Here is a 15,627-nt window from a genome sequence, read left to right on the forward strand (position 1 = left end):
CTCAACTCTCAACTCAGCTTTATTTTTAAAGCACTTTTATACTTTAGCTGCAAACAAAGTGCTGTACATGGAGCAAAGACATTTAAAATAATAATTCAAGACATTTAAAATAATAAATTAAATAACATATACATTAATAATATAAAGCAGTAGAGGCCACACAACACAAAAGCAATCCCGAGCCTCAAGCCAAAGAATAAAAATACCGTAGGTTTTAAGGCAACTTTTAAAGATGAGAAAAGGGGTCTTGCCTAACATTTAGCGGGAGGTCATTCCAAAGACTGCTACCGGCAAAGAAAAAGGCTTGATCCCCTCTCAGACTCTGCTTTGTCCTCAGTACCTTCCATAGTGTCTGGTCCACTGACCTGAGGCACCGGACAGGTGTGTAGGGATGGAGGAGCTAAGAAAGGTATTGTGGCATGGCTCTACACTAACTTTTGCACTAGTGCTACAGTTGGTCGCACCACATAAGTGTTGGTTTCACATTTTTCTGGGGAGGTACAGCATGACCATATTTGCTGATGTATAGTTCTCTCATTTTGCACAGCGTAGTTTCAGATGACATAAAGATTGACAGGGACTGTAACAAAAACTGTCTGCAATAAAACAGGTCCATTTATTTAGATAACTTTATAAAAAAAAAAAAGGGTTTGTTTTTTTGTGAACAAAGAGAGGCCAGCTCTTACAGTGAGGCCTCCAAACGATATTACCGGTGTATTTTTTTAGGTGATAAAAATTTGACATATCGCGAAATTGCCGTGATGACGTAATGCGTAACATTATACGTCTTCGCGTCAACTTGGACGTACACGCGCTGTTCGCTGCTGCACAAAAAACAATGTAGGAGCGTGTGAGGTTGCAAGAGCTCAGTTCTGTCGCCTCTTCGACAAAGTGGGAGTGAGCTTCGTCGTGTGGAGGCTGTTTTGTTCATTAATTACTGGAGCACTCTTGATTCGACGCACTGCTTATGGGAAAAAAAACAAACAAAAAACAGACGGTGTTTGGCTAATACTGAAGCGGTCGCGTACCGTTTGACCAAGATCAACAATCCGCGGTGTTTATTTTACTATGACTGGTAATTCGCCATCTAATTCACGTGAGTTTGTGATGCTAATCGACCGCGAAGCTAATATGCTCTCGACGAGAAGGTGTGGACGTTTCTATCGCACAGCTCCCTAAAAGTGCACATTTGTCTTATTCATACCCGCTACTAATGTCTACAAGGAAACGCAGCATTTTCTCGCTCCTTTGATTAAACAACCAAGGCCATTCACGGTAAAATAACGCTTGAGGAGCTTGCGGCTAAAATAACCACTGCCTAAACAATTGCACAGGGAAAACATTTTTTTTACCAATACAATTTGCCTGCGATGTACAAAGCATAACGCCACACACTGGCTGCTCTCATATCATTGGCGATTCCCCTCCTAACAACATGAGGCTCAACTTCACAGGAGAAAATAGTGGACTTTTTTGAATCATGCAATTTGCCACTGACTTCTGAAGGTATGTGCTTTCATAGTACGTATTTGCTAAGTAAATGTCCTTTAAGTAGTTATGTTATAATTCGCGGGGTAAACAGTATCTGGCCTGTTTTTATTTCCATTTTGTTCCATTACAGTTGGTATATTTGCACTTTGTTTACATTTCAATCGGGAAAAAAAGGTGGCTTAAATATATTATTTGAAATATCGTGATCTAATTTTTAAGCCATATCACCCACCCCTCCTGCTATACTAGGACTCTGAGTATTATTGTGGGAATGCCGAAAGCATTCCACATATGTTACAGTCAAACCTCGGTTTTCGAACGCTTCTGTTCTCGACCAAATCAGTTTTCGACCAGAAAATTCGAGAATTTTATGTCTCAGATGGTGGTGGTGCAAACACCGCTTGCACCACATTTTAGTACATTTGATGGTTTGATAACAACTGACAGGAAATGGGTTATAATTTCTCTGAAATGATTAAATCCCACCTTAGACAGATTGCAGTTCATGTTTTCTTCTTATTCATTTATCTTTCAACTTCAATTAAAACTGTAATTTTCACATAATTTCTTTCAATTTACCTCATAAGCATTCAGCTTAGCATTCAGCTATTAGCAGCTTTGAGCATTCCCATGCAATTTCTCCAGAAATTGCACTTAGTCCAGTTCTTCATATTCCTTTTTCTAAATGAACATATGTCAGTTTTTATTGATTGATAAAAAAGCCTAGATTATTGCCACGCTGCAGACACGGAAGTTTATTGATAATTTATCACCGTGGCTATTACGTCTCAAATACATAAAGAAAATAAAATGATGACAATTTGTTGGCTCAACAGTTAATTTTTTCCCCTCTATGCAATAAATAAGAAACATCAGCACTGTATAGTATTTACAAGTCACTCCAAATATGCACTGCTTTGCATAATGTGGCGGGGATGATGGCTTTGGAAGGACCATCGCAATTCTCCATTATCTTCATATTTCATTGCAAATATTTACATTTCATTCCACTTAAACAAGCATAAAGTGTAAAATGGTGGTAGTAGTATGCAGACTGTCAATGACGTGATGTGTCATCAGTAGTTAACGTCACATGAATGACGACATTGGGTGATCAAAATATGACATTATTTACATTCCATTGCACCAAAGGCATTTCAAAACTTGTTTTACACTCAATCCCCACTCGCTATTTTCCGCTGGTGCGACGTGCTTGCATGGAAACAAGCATCTAACGCCCTTGCGACATAAGTTGGTCAAGTGCATAAATAAGAGCATTACATTAAAAGTACAAAGTGATTCGTTAAAGAAGAAATCCTGGAATTGACGATTAACTATATTTTGATTATTTGCCAATGTTGAGATCACATGACGATCTGCTTAAGGTAAGGAAGAGCACATACAGCTGTCTTGCATACATTTTGTTTTTCAACACTGCTATACGTGAGTGTGACTGCTGTTCGATTTCGTGTTGAGGGTCACATTATGGAGTTTGCAACTTATTGGTTGCTATGTCCATTTTTATAAATCATTTCTGAATGACCTTAGAAGTTGACGTTAGTTTCATTGTGATAGAGGTTTTTATTTGGAGCATTTTCATTCCATTTGGTCATTCAGATTCATTCTAATAGGAAAACATGACTCTGTGTAATGTGCCGTCATTTTTACTTTGTTGTTGTTGTGTGCATAATACTTTGGGGAATATTCACTAAGAATTTGCTGCGTCCGATAATAGCACGAAATATTGCACCACAACTGCACCCGCAGTCTGCGCCCAGTTACCCACCTATTCACTAAGGATATTGCTCTAATCATATACCGCCGCAAACACGCCCACAAAACTGACAGCTTGGAGCAAATTTGCACCTGATTTACCACACATGGTAATGGATTTGCGCCAAGAACATGGTTGTTATAGTAACAGTGGCAAGAAAGCTGACATTATGAGAAAGAGAGTTTGGGCCGACAGTAAGCGTTTATAGCGCCATTAAGCTGTACAGAGCAGAGAGGACGACGACGACGTCATTCATTCATAAAGTTCAAATTATTGGTGCGATCGTTTTTTTAAAATATATTTGCAGAGGTTGGCGTGGCCGTACAGTATGCATCAGGCACGTAAAAATGATTGTAAAATGCCTCCCCGCCATTGCCGATCAGCCCGGGTTACGTTATGTCCTACAAAGAAAATTCCCCCCTCACTCTCTTTCTCTCTCTCTCTCTCGCTCTCTCCTCTCTGCATGATCAGCAAAGTGACGTGCACCGTGCCACATGCACTGCTGTCATGATCCCGGGATCGAGGTTGCGTCAGGTTACTACATGCTATCCAAAAACGTTATTTGCGTCACGCAAACTACATGTGGCTATTTGTGCTGCCGTTCGTAAATTAGACGCTGCATATCAATGAGTCTCATTTGCATTGGGGTGGGCATAATTTGCGTCAAATGTATGCAAATTACCTAATTTACATACGCGCAAATAACACCGGCGCACCTTGGCGCATTCTGGTCGGCAGTGCACTTAGTGACGGATTTCCCCATCTGCGCGTGTTTAGTAAATTAGGCGCTCCCAGATTGCTCCATTTTTGCTGGTTAGTGCAGTGCAAAGGCAACGCAAACATTTAGTGAATAGGCCCCTCAGTTGCTAATTAAGATTTTGAAGTGGGAAATGAGAATGTATCTCTTTTAGGAAACTGATGAGTGGGGATTACTTCTATCCCAAGAATCAACTGACATGAATCTTTAGCAAATGAACCAATCCTGTTAAAACCTTCAAGTGAATTCATGTGATTACTTAACGCCTATCCCAGAAATTCAAATTCTATAAGAGGTGATGACATTTTTAAAGTCTTGTTGATGTCAAATAACTGTGACTAATGTGTGAAGATTTGCTTAAAAAAAAATATTTCTTATATTTTCTTTCCTTTTAACTCTCACTAATAAGGAAACAACATTTGGTTGTAGTATGTTGAAGATGTTGAAGAATGACACATGTCAACACATTCTGCCAGCAAGAGCGATGCGACGATGGCCTTGCAATTGGCCTTGATTAAGGATCCCCACCACAGGCAACACTGTTACAATAAGAAGCATATTTCCAGGATGACAGGGTCACGACCTCCCTGGGCGCAACACACATTTGCCATTGTAAGGCTGAAATAGAACGACTCTTGCCCCTGGTGACCAACTGGCACAACTTCCCACAGAATTAACATAAATGGGACACCCCACCCACATATGTTCTCTATTATCAGTGTTTTTTTTTTTTGGACCAGCAATATTTCTCAGCCTTTCCTCTTTTGGTGTTTGTGCACGTTATCAGTGGCAATAAAAAGTGAGCAGAGATGAGACCAAAGGGATAGGATTACATTTTTCATTTCAGCTCGGAGCTGAAAAAAGCTTTCAAGATTGGGTTTTAGTTTCAGTCGGCATTATGCAGTAAACGTTACTCTGTTTAATAAAACAGATGCATAGGTGGAGATGGGATTTGCGAGAATAGACTCAAACAGATGTGGCACCTAACTCGTTTTAATGATGCAAGGAGGAAAAGGAGTTGGTTGGCTGTGGCAATACAATGAAAATACCCACGTGACAAAGGTAACATTTCTTCATCTTGAATACTTCTGAGGCTTTCTTGACCCCAAAGCAATTTTGATTCATAACACAGCCTGACCTCACGCCCTTCTTGTTACCAGGTTGAAGGTGGAGAAATAGATTTCATACGTAAATTATATTACTGTCTAAACTTGGATCTCAACTTGAGCGCTGAAACAACTAATCCAATTTATCTTACAAATGCACCACTTTGTGCGGATCGCCATTTTTATTTATTTATTTTTTTTATGATTAATATTAGAATTACTGCGATTGGCTGGCAACCAGTCCAGGGTGTATCCCTCACTGCCCAAAGCTAGCTGAGATAGGCTTCAGCACCCCCCGCGACCCTTGTGAGGAATAAGCGGTCAAGAAAATGGATGGATAGATGAATATTACAATTACAATAATAGTGAACTGTAAAAAATATTATTATAATTTTTATACCATGGCTGCAAATGCTACTACAATAGTAATGTACACTATATCATGCTTTTGTTATAGTTCAATAAAAATAATTTGATGTATGATTTGAAATCTGTTTGATCCTGATCGCTGTGTCATATTTTGTTGAGGCCCCATTAACACATATGCTGATACATTTTGTGTAAAATGATTTGCACAGCAGCTGTGTGGGCGATCGCTGGATGAACATGAACTTAACAGTTTTAGACCAAACTGATTTGTCTCAAGAGCTGCTGTTCTGTTGTTGAGTCTTCTCTTCAAAAATGGACAGGATTAGTTTGCTTTTTATTACCGTCTGCAATGAGGAATGAGACTGTAATTTACAAAGGTGTGTTTAACAAAGTGATTTATAATTATTTTTGACGCAACCCACATGTCGCAAACTGAACCAGAAACAAACTGATGTGCAAAAAACAGTCCCGCCTCTTCCGTGGCATATACCCCATAATAGTCTTCATTCTTCAATTTACAGTCTACCTGCGGCGCGCCTGCACACACGCACACGCACGCACACGGTGATCGTCAACTTCGTCAAGTGAATTCCCTTCACTTTAATGTCTACTTTTGTTGCTATTCCGTTACATAGCGAATGTGCGTGTGTCAAAACTTAAAGGAAGGATATTGTGTGCCAGTGCCAGCTGCCTTCTCGTTGAGAATGACGAGTGCAGGTATGCGGTTAGCTTAACAATGCAATGCTACTCGGCTTGCGTCGTCTACCGGCGCCTTAAATGTAGAGTCAAACAAGTGGCAAGTTCCAGTCAACATACAGTGCAGAGTCCCAATACCAGGAATCGGCATCGGGCAGATACCAGGCCATATTTCAATGTATTGGTACTCGCGACGGGTATCGGCTGCCGCTCTTGTGGCTGTTTTTCTGTGAGGAACTTAAGGCTGAAATAGATATTTTGTATTTATTGACCACCACAGGTGGCTCAAGGAAGACAGCCCATAAGAGTTGTACTCAACAATTTAATTAGCTCTGAAGTGCGGACATAATTTTGTATATCGTATATCGTCATTGACATCTGCACTGCTATAAGATGAATGCTGAAGGGTGAACGTGAAACAGGAAACGGAAATACAGAATAGGGCTGCACAATATATCGAAAAAATATATATATCGCAATATTGGCCCATACGCCATCAAACGGACCAATCACGAGCGATGTTACGACACGCCATCTACGGCGTGCAAGATTTGGAGACGTGTGTGCAGCACCCGGCCACGAGCGACGCAGTACTTGTTAATGACTGGCATCGATAACGTGATGTACACCGGTCATTAACGCGGAAGTATAAACTAGGCTTTAATTGACAGTTGCAACATCCAATTAGAGCGCAGAAACAGCGCCGTTTTCAACATTGACAAACCCCATTTTTCATTCTTTTTCTTACCATGTGGAATTAAAGTGAAGCATGATAGCGGGAGAGAGGGCGGAAATGCGTGACAGCCTTGGTTTACAATTGTTTGTTTGTCTCCCAAAGCAATCTAACAATTTGGTCTGTTCAATAATTCCATTCGTGGACTGTGTTTAACTCCAGACAGGAGCCCACATACAGCCTGCGCAGCAATAATCTAACACAAGCACAAGTCGGTCCAATCATTTTCAGATATTCCTGTAACACAACCCAAAGCACCCGGGCAGCAGGGCAAACTCTTCCAGTGGGCTGTCTAATTATAACATTTTCACTCCACTACTTGCATTTCACACTCATATTGATTTGTAAATCAAATGTATGATGAGCACTTTCGTTGGCCTATTGGTTAACAAAGAATTTAAGGAGAGACTGAAAGACTTTTGACATCGTGTGGTCAAAAGCAGCAATCATCACAAATCATGATGCTCATGGTTTTGTCATGAATGAGTGTAACTTAAAAAATAATATGTATTTTGCAAGTTTGGGCTATAATTCCACCGTATGCTGTAAATTCATGTTTTGCTCTCAAATGCTCATGTGAATTCTGACATTTTGCTGTAGGTTTCCTTCATCAGTACCACATAGCATAATCATCATCCTAGCTGCTGCATAGCAGATGGATCACACAATAATATATTGGTATACGCCACTTTAATACTTAATTATTACATTTTACATGCATATTTCTACAAGGGATGTACATGTACATCCCTTGTAGAAACTCAACATTGCCTTAGGTGAACTAATATTGCAATGCTGTGCTTGTAATTTGCACGTCTTATCCCTCTTGGCCTTTTCAATTACCACAATTTGCTTTCTGGCTAAATATCAATGCATTCCCTCGTGATTTAAAGAAGGCCTGTTTGTACAAGAATGCACTAGCAAGCAAGTAATGCCGATGATGTTGCCCTATGCATGCAGGGACTTACAAATATTGCTTGCCTCAGTACTGAGCAGCTTTCTTTTCCAAATATCTGACCAATGGAAGTCAAAGATAAGTGAGAGGGACTTTAGTGACAGAGTAAAAACAAAAGGTGACAATAAGAAAGATTAGAATCGTGATTAAATTAACCATACAATTTCATTAAATGCCAGGGTGCTCATAATTGAAAGAAGATAAAAAAAAATAATAATACACATTGTGCACACTATTTCAGACTCCCTTGCTATCGTTTTTAGTCATGCTATCATTTTATCACTTGCTAGCCTCACATGTGGCTGCTGTTCAGGTGTATGTGGTTTTTCTAACTACAATCACTCCACCACTGTATATCTACTGTGTACATTTTAATTGATGATAATAGAAAACATTCATTTGATTGATCACAATGTAGATCAAATAAATGCAAACAAAACATTGCAATATAAATGTATATATATATATATATATATATATATATATATATATATATATATACACACACACACACACACACACACACACACACACACAATGAATGAGCTTAGGACAATAGTAACAGTCTGAAATGTTATCACAGTTTGGACCAGCTTGTGAGTTTTAGACTGTTTATTTACTAATGTGTGCATGGAACAGGAATGCACTACGCATTTTAAAATAAAAAGGCTTTGGTCGGGAGCACAGCGACATATTACATGTGTCAATATGGTAGTTATTTCAGTAGCTTGTGAAGGTGGTTTACCAAAACCCTTTACTAGTCGTTATTGCTGGCAAGTTGGCAACAATAAATCAATTTAGGCATTTGGAATGTGGAGTATCACTATAATATGTAGTATGAAATTCAGGAATTATACTGCTACTGCTGCTGCTGCCACTCCTACCACCACGACTACTACTACTACTGCTACTACTACGCCCCCCTTCCTTTCTTGCATTTTAACATGCCATCTTTCACCACTACCACAAAATGGTCGCAACATACCACAATGCAATGTGATTCTCAAAGCATACAGTAGGCCTACTGTATTTGACAAGATGCTACAAAATGGTTTGCAAACAAACAATGTTTTTTTCCCCCCTTATAATAAAATGTGTTTTTGGTTACTTCCATTTAACACTGACATATTAATATAACTTTGTTCTTGGGCTGGAACTGATTAATTGTATCTCTATTCATTTCAAAGGGAAACATTACCTCTGTTCATGAACATTTCATAATGGTGTCATGGAATGGATTGAATTTGTTCGCTTCTGTTCTAGTTAAATGTACATTTTTTGTTTTGTTTGTTTTGCACTTTTACTGCCTTCGACATTCAGCATATTAAATTATTACTTGAACTGACAATTTAAGTACCGGTACTTAAATAGAAGTTTTTGCTTTGAGTTATATTATTGACTGATTAAACCAGGCACTAATAGGAACAGGCCACCCTTGAATTAGTCTATATATTCAATCAAATACGATCGCTCACTCACAGTTATCTGCAAATAGCAGCTTTTGGATGTGGGAGCAGTAGGATAGCGAACATGAATCCCAGTTGAGCATGCTGCTGACAGGTTGTTGTTTATTATCAGCAGTAAAGATGTTTACAGAGGTACTGTATTGATGGGCCTTAATTGACCATATGGCTGTTTGTTTGTCCAACTGGAGAGCAGCCAAAGACAACGCCAATAAGGCCGCTGCGCACATGCGTTCAATATGTCCTCACACACACACACAGACACCCCCACACACACAGGGCAAGCAGTTTTCAGCTACAGCCCATCTGTGTAATGCACAAAACACAACTTTGTCTGCATTATGGTGCACATTGGTATCGCTGATTTGCTGATTCACGATGGTGAATTACCAAGTTTTGGGTATTATTCCTGTTTCTGTTGAGGATTTGGACACCTCTTTGTTTAAAAGCAGCTTATAGAATTGAATGTGATGAAAACTTCATGATGTGAGCTTCTGCTGATCCAACATTTCTGAAAAATCTCATTTTAAGATCAAATCGTATCAGCGCGTCTATCAGCGCTGCGCAGTGATACAAACGAACAGAAAAATAGTACCCGGCGGTAATGGAGTCTGAAAAATACTTTACTTTACTTGGTACTCCACCACTCCTCCCTGGTACATAAGGTAGCCACTTCTTCACAGTCTCGCTGTATGGGAATTCCAGCAACTTGCAGTCAATTTGACGAACATCCGCTACAAAGAAAAGAGACTTGTTATAAAATTGAATTTTGTTTCATGTGTAGTCAGCACACATTAACTATGAAAAGCTCAGCCCTGACATAACAACATAACATAATCCACAATGCACAGTGACTGACTTTAGCGCTAGCCACAAACGACAACTAGAGTTCATATTGAGAGTTAACCACACGGTTAAAAAGTTAGCAGCTGTCCCGTTAAAGTTAAAAAAGCGGTTAAATCTACTTATTCAGTGGTTTAAAAAAAAAGTTTTGAACAACCGAGCCACTTGCGTTTGCTAGAACGCTAGCGCTAACGACGCTAATACGATGCGCTACAACATTATAATAATTCTTAATAAGTACTAGTGTTGTTCCGATACCGATACTGGTATCGGCAGAGGTGCCGATACTGCATAAAAACAGTGGTATCGGTATCGGTGACTACTCACAAGTAACATGCCGATACCATTAATTCCAATGCTAATATAGGATTTTGGATGCAGCATGTTGTGTCTTGCTCATGCAGGACATTCACTGATATGTGACATGCTCACTGCGTGCTGATCTAAGATGTCCTGTTGGCCCTTGACTGCTCTGAACCAGTGGCAGGATAACTTTTTCATGTTGAGGAAAAACAAAAATTAACGTATCGGTATCGGCCGATACTGCAAAGCTGGGTATCGGTATCGGGAGTCAAAAAACGGTATCGGAACAACACTAATAAGTACTAATTCAGAAACTTGACATGCTGGAATTTGCGATAATACAATATGTTCTCTTTAGGACTTACCAGTTTGTCACTTCTTTTGTCACTTGAAAAAGACGCCAAAAAGCTGCCAACTGTTAGCTGATTTGAAGTGCAAGTCTGCGTCTGGGCAGGGGCACAGGTGCACGCCACTGAAATTGAGAAAGCATTGAAACCATGTCTATTTAAGGTTGACATTTCAACATTGAAAACCCAGCACCTATTTAATGTTAATTCAACGTTTTTCCAAAAGTTGAAATGGCAACTGTAATTAAATATTGAATAAACATAGATTTATCAACATCAACCAAAAATAACCAATGTCACCAAAATTCAACATTGAATTACTGTAATTTGCTATCTGGGATCGTATTGCAGTAGATACTCATCTGGTTGCCCCGGCCTCACTGCTGCCTTGTTTAAACACAAAGAGGTGAGTGGCAAGCAGCTGGGGTGGAGCAAAATACAGGAGGTTTGGCCTTTCATGCCGAAAGACCTCTCCCTGTTCTGGTGTTTGCCAATGGCCCAGCCGGGTGCCGTGTAGCACACATGCACAGACACGTGTGTGTTTGCTTCAATTGAGAGCCTTGGTTGTGTAAAACCCAAGGTCGTGTAAATCTAAGTGCACGGTGGGTGCCTCATGAAGTCCATGCTTTCAATTGCACAAGAAATGAAGCTTGGATCTTTGTCAGACTTAATGTTCTCTCTCCTGGGCTGAAGAAGGAATTACTAAAATGAGTCAGGAGGTGAAACTGCATTCACGTCAGCGTTTGGCTTTGGTAACTCAGTGGGAAGTTGGTGGGAAATGATGTTGGGACACACTGTAGCATCTCATTACATTTTGTCCCTATTATTGTAAAAGCAAAGTTCCAATACTGCCAATAATTGCATTGAAGCAAGGGGGCGGTGGGGGGGTCATGCAATAAACAAGCCCTGCATCCCTCTTGACTCTGCTGTCATATCTAAGAGGGTGGTGGTTAATTTTGCTGTTCTGTACCCACAGATGCTCTCACCAATGTGAATTAGAGATGCTCATGCCTTTTACACCTTAGATCCTTGCAGGAAAGAATGGTAAATATGTGAAGGGTGTGTGAATAATGCAAGGGTGAACACTAAATGTCAGAGCTAAAAATTCCCGCCATTGTCTTGCTGGGATTCACTGCATATTTTATGTATTTTATAATTAGTTGCAGAGTCTCAGGAGAGGAACAGAGGAGAATTAGGCCTGGCAGTTATGGGTTTCACTTATTTCTACAACAATTTAATGAACTTCATTTGAAAGGCAAATCTTGCTTCTATATAGAATGGAACATGGAAATTCTCACCAAGTGCAATCAGCATATTCTAGTTATCAGAAAATGACAAAGGGCACCAAGGACAACAATGACAAAAATACATATACTCAATTATACTCAAAGCAACAATGGGAGGAGACTGCGAGGAGGAGAGTCAAGTGAGTGCTGAATGAATGTTAAAAAAAAGGTTGCACAAAAGAAAGCAGATTGATGAAATGACTGAAAAAGATTCAAAAGAAAGTTCTCTATACATGTCTTTCATTGTCTACTTTGGTTTTCCTCTAATTTACCTCGAAGCAACCGAGCAAGATTGTTACTTATTCACATCTATTTAATCAAAACTGCAACAGCATATATGCTCATTGCTGTGCAAGACTGATGCGTTACTAAAATCTGGTCTTGTTATCTGTTCTTCTTACTGGGCACAGAACAAAAGGTGACCATGAATTTGCAGTTAAAGCGCCAACTCTGTGGAATCTTCCTTCACAATCTATTACCAAAGTACTCCACTTAAAGCTGAACCAAAAATCTAATTTGTCTTGACAAGACTTTTAATGGTTTTCTCCCTACCCAGTTTCTCTTGTCTCTCTAAATCTTTGTGGTTTATTTCATACTTTAAAGCTGCACTTTGTAACAATTTGCCCTAAAATATCTTTACAATAGCCTTTTTTATTTGACCATTTATGACTGAAACATTTTTAATTAGTAGATTAACACCTTAGCTGTTAATAATGGGAAATCCTGCAAGCTTCTGGCGAATAGTTTTCTGACAGGTTCGGGTTTGAATTTCCTGCCCCTGTCTGTGGATGAGATGTCATGTGCGCATTGTGTAGGTGAAGAAGTGAAAATGCAGTTTCAGTTTTTGGCCACAGATGGCAGTAGCGATTTGAAACTCATTTTTCTGCATTCAGTAGCTCTAATCAACTATTACCTCTTTGTTCCATTAGCTCGAACCTCATCTATTAGATTGTTTACCTTTTATCTCATTTTGTATTTATTATTATTATTATTATTATTATTATTATTATTATTATTATTATTGTTGTTGTTGTTGTTGTTCCCTCTGCTCCTTTTCTGATGGTGGATTAAAATTCCAAATGTGAAAAATTTGGTTCCAAAATACATGAACTTTTTTTCCATGCATGTACCGGTATTTATTTATTTAGTCTTCTAAAATATCATCTATGTTCATGGTGACGCTGTATGATCTTGCTGCTGCCAAGCTGTCTGAGGAGGACTGAGCAGGGCAAAGGTTCTCAGTATACCCTCCACTTGGACTTGTTGTTGTTGTTAAATCTACGTAATGGTGATAGTGTGTGACCTCTCACCAGTAGATGTGTGTGTCTGTTGTTTAAACCCTGAAATGTATCTTTAGCATTAAATGCAGTAAGCCATCCTCCACGAACTCAAACATTTTTCAAACATGACAAGGGGAACAACATTTTTTAAATATTGCAGCAGTAAAGATTCAGTGCTAATTTGTGCCCATGAAACGTGTGTAACCTGCCAACAAAATAATTTGTGGGTTTTCTATCAGTGCCGTGTCGAACATAGAGATCTTGGTTGGAAAATATAGTGCACCTTCACTAGAAACCACAATGCAAAATGTCCTCTATCTTACAGATTCTAGAGTTGGTGCACTTGATCTGGTTACCAACTGTGAAGGAATAATATTAATAGCCGATTATTTATTGTATTCATTTGTATAGTGTGCATGTTAAAACTACTTTGTGGCTACAAATGAGTATTTAATGGCTCACATTATACCTGATTGGTGGCCACAAATGAGTGTTTTGTGGTCACAATTGAGTCTTTTATGGGCACGTTAGAATTGATCTGGATTGGAGCCACAATTCGACTCCCCCTCACTCCCATGTAATATGTAAGGCTCCATAAATAAGAAATGTTGCAACCTTTTTACTTGTGGGCCATACACAAAACATCACTCTGGTTTCCACTTAAAGCCTTTTAATTACATCAATGCATTCATTTGACACGTGGCTTCACTAATTCCTTTTCCTCAGGGCAATAATCTGCGAGTGCAGCAAGCAAAAATTCAAATGAAACACCTTGAGTATTTTTTTCCCCCATGTCTGTGCATACAACTATTCACCAGAAATTAATTCACTAATTTGTTTGCAAGCTAAACAGGGAATACTTAAAATCCCATTTCATTTCAAGCATCCTCTCTGCTACTTTGCATATCCTGTCTGATATGTTCATTTGTCTCTAAAGGGTTCATCCCATCCAGCAATACTTTTTAGTCATTAACAGTGAAACAAACAGCAAACCTCCACTCTCCGAAGGCCAACAGTCACCAATTATAACAGAATTGTATGTGGGTGTGTTTTTTGTACTCACAAAATAAGCGCATGAAGAAAAGATAAATAGTAGAATCCTGTTTTCTCCGTTCTTTGGCGTTTTTAGGTGCGAGAACGCCTGCTCCTTTTTGAGGCGGTGGTGCCATTAATATTGAACAACACATTTTGAACACACCTCCCACTCTGTTTAGGATGTGGGGTGGTGCTTTATATCTCGTGATACATTACTCCAGTCATTTGCCAAATTTCTACTATGAATCATGAGAGTTCTCAAAAAGCACCCAAACCTTACATTTAAGATGCAATACTACATTACAATACTCAACAGTTTTGCAGTGCTATTTTTTTTTAAAGTCCCTTTTCAATGTATTTATTGTTTCAGGCCAGTGGGAGGTGACTGCCAGAAGAAATGCCGGTCCTAGGTGCCCTAGTACATCACCACCGGGACCATGGCGACTCATTGGCCAGTGAGAAAAGAGGAGTGCTCCCATGGATCAACCTCTCCTGCTAGATGGTCGGCATCCTCCTTGATGCTTCTATGGTTATCCTGGGTCTTCTTATGGCTGTTGTGGCCCATCCAAGCTGAACAAGTGGCCAGCGGGGGGCATGTGGGCAAAGTGCTCCATGGTTCCCTGTCGTCTCCCTCGTTATCTTCCTCTTCATCCTCCTCCTCCTCCTCTCCCTCCAGTTCCTCAGCATGGGGCTTCAGCACAAGGCAGAGTGGAGGGCAGCTGGACTGGCTGCTGTCCGAAAAGGGACCTTTCCACCGGTGCCCTGAGTACACGGAGTTCAGAGAGAGGTTCCAGCAGGGATTTTCTACCAGATACAAGATTTACAGGTTAGCATTTGGTGTTGAGATGATCTATAGAAAAATTGTTATTTAAGGTCGACTTTAATGTTCATATGAAAACAGATATTTATTTAGGGGTGTAACAAAAAACATTTTGATCCAGAAAATTGTTCTTGATTTAAAAAATGCAAATGTTTTAAACCAAATCAAATTTAATCGTAACACTTCGAAATATATCGAGATATGTACATATTGAATTGTTTTGTTTTTGGGGAGATATACAGTACCTTAGAAGGAAATGGCACTTTTAAAGTAGGCCTACTGACAAATTAAATGTATGTAAAATTAAAACATAAAAGTAATTGAAACATACTTATTGAATCATAATCCCATTGAGTTGAACTGAACTGA

The 15,627-nt window shown here is 39.3% G+C and overlaps 1 protein-coding gene across 1 annotated transcript in view; it reads left to right on the forward strand.

The window, feature by feature from the left end:
• The window catches only part of brinp2 (bone morphogenetic protein/retinoic acid inducible neural-specific 2), a 195,050-nt gene that overhangs the window by 76,764 nt on the left and 102,659 nt on the right, over positions 1-15,627 (forward strand). Inside the window, exon 2 of the mRNA XM_077536658.1 lies at positions 14,809-15,264. Coding sequence (XP_077392784.1) covers positions 14,876-15,264 — 389 coding nt within the window. The 5' untranslated portion in view covers positions 14,809-14,875. The remainder of the gene's footprint in view (positions 1-14,808; positions 15,265-15,627) is intronic.

This window comes from Festucalex cinctus, chromosome 1 (genome assembly GCF_051991245.1).
Source record: "Festucalex cinctus isolate MCC-2025b chromosome 1, RoL_Fcin_1.0, whole genome shotgun sequence".
Taxonomy (NCBI): domain Eukaryota; kingdom Metazoa; phylum Chordata; class Actinopteri; order Syngnathiformes; family Syngnathidae; genus Festucalex; species Festucalex cinctus.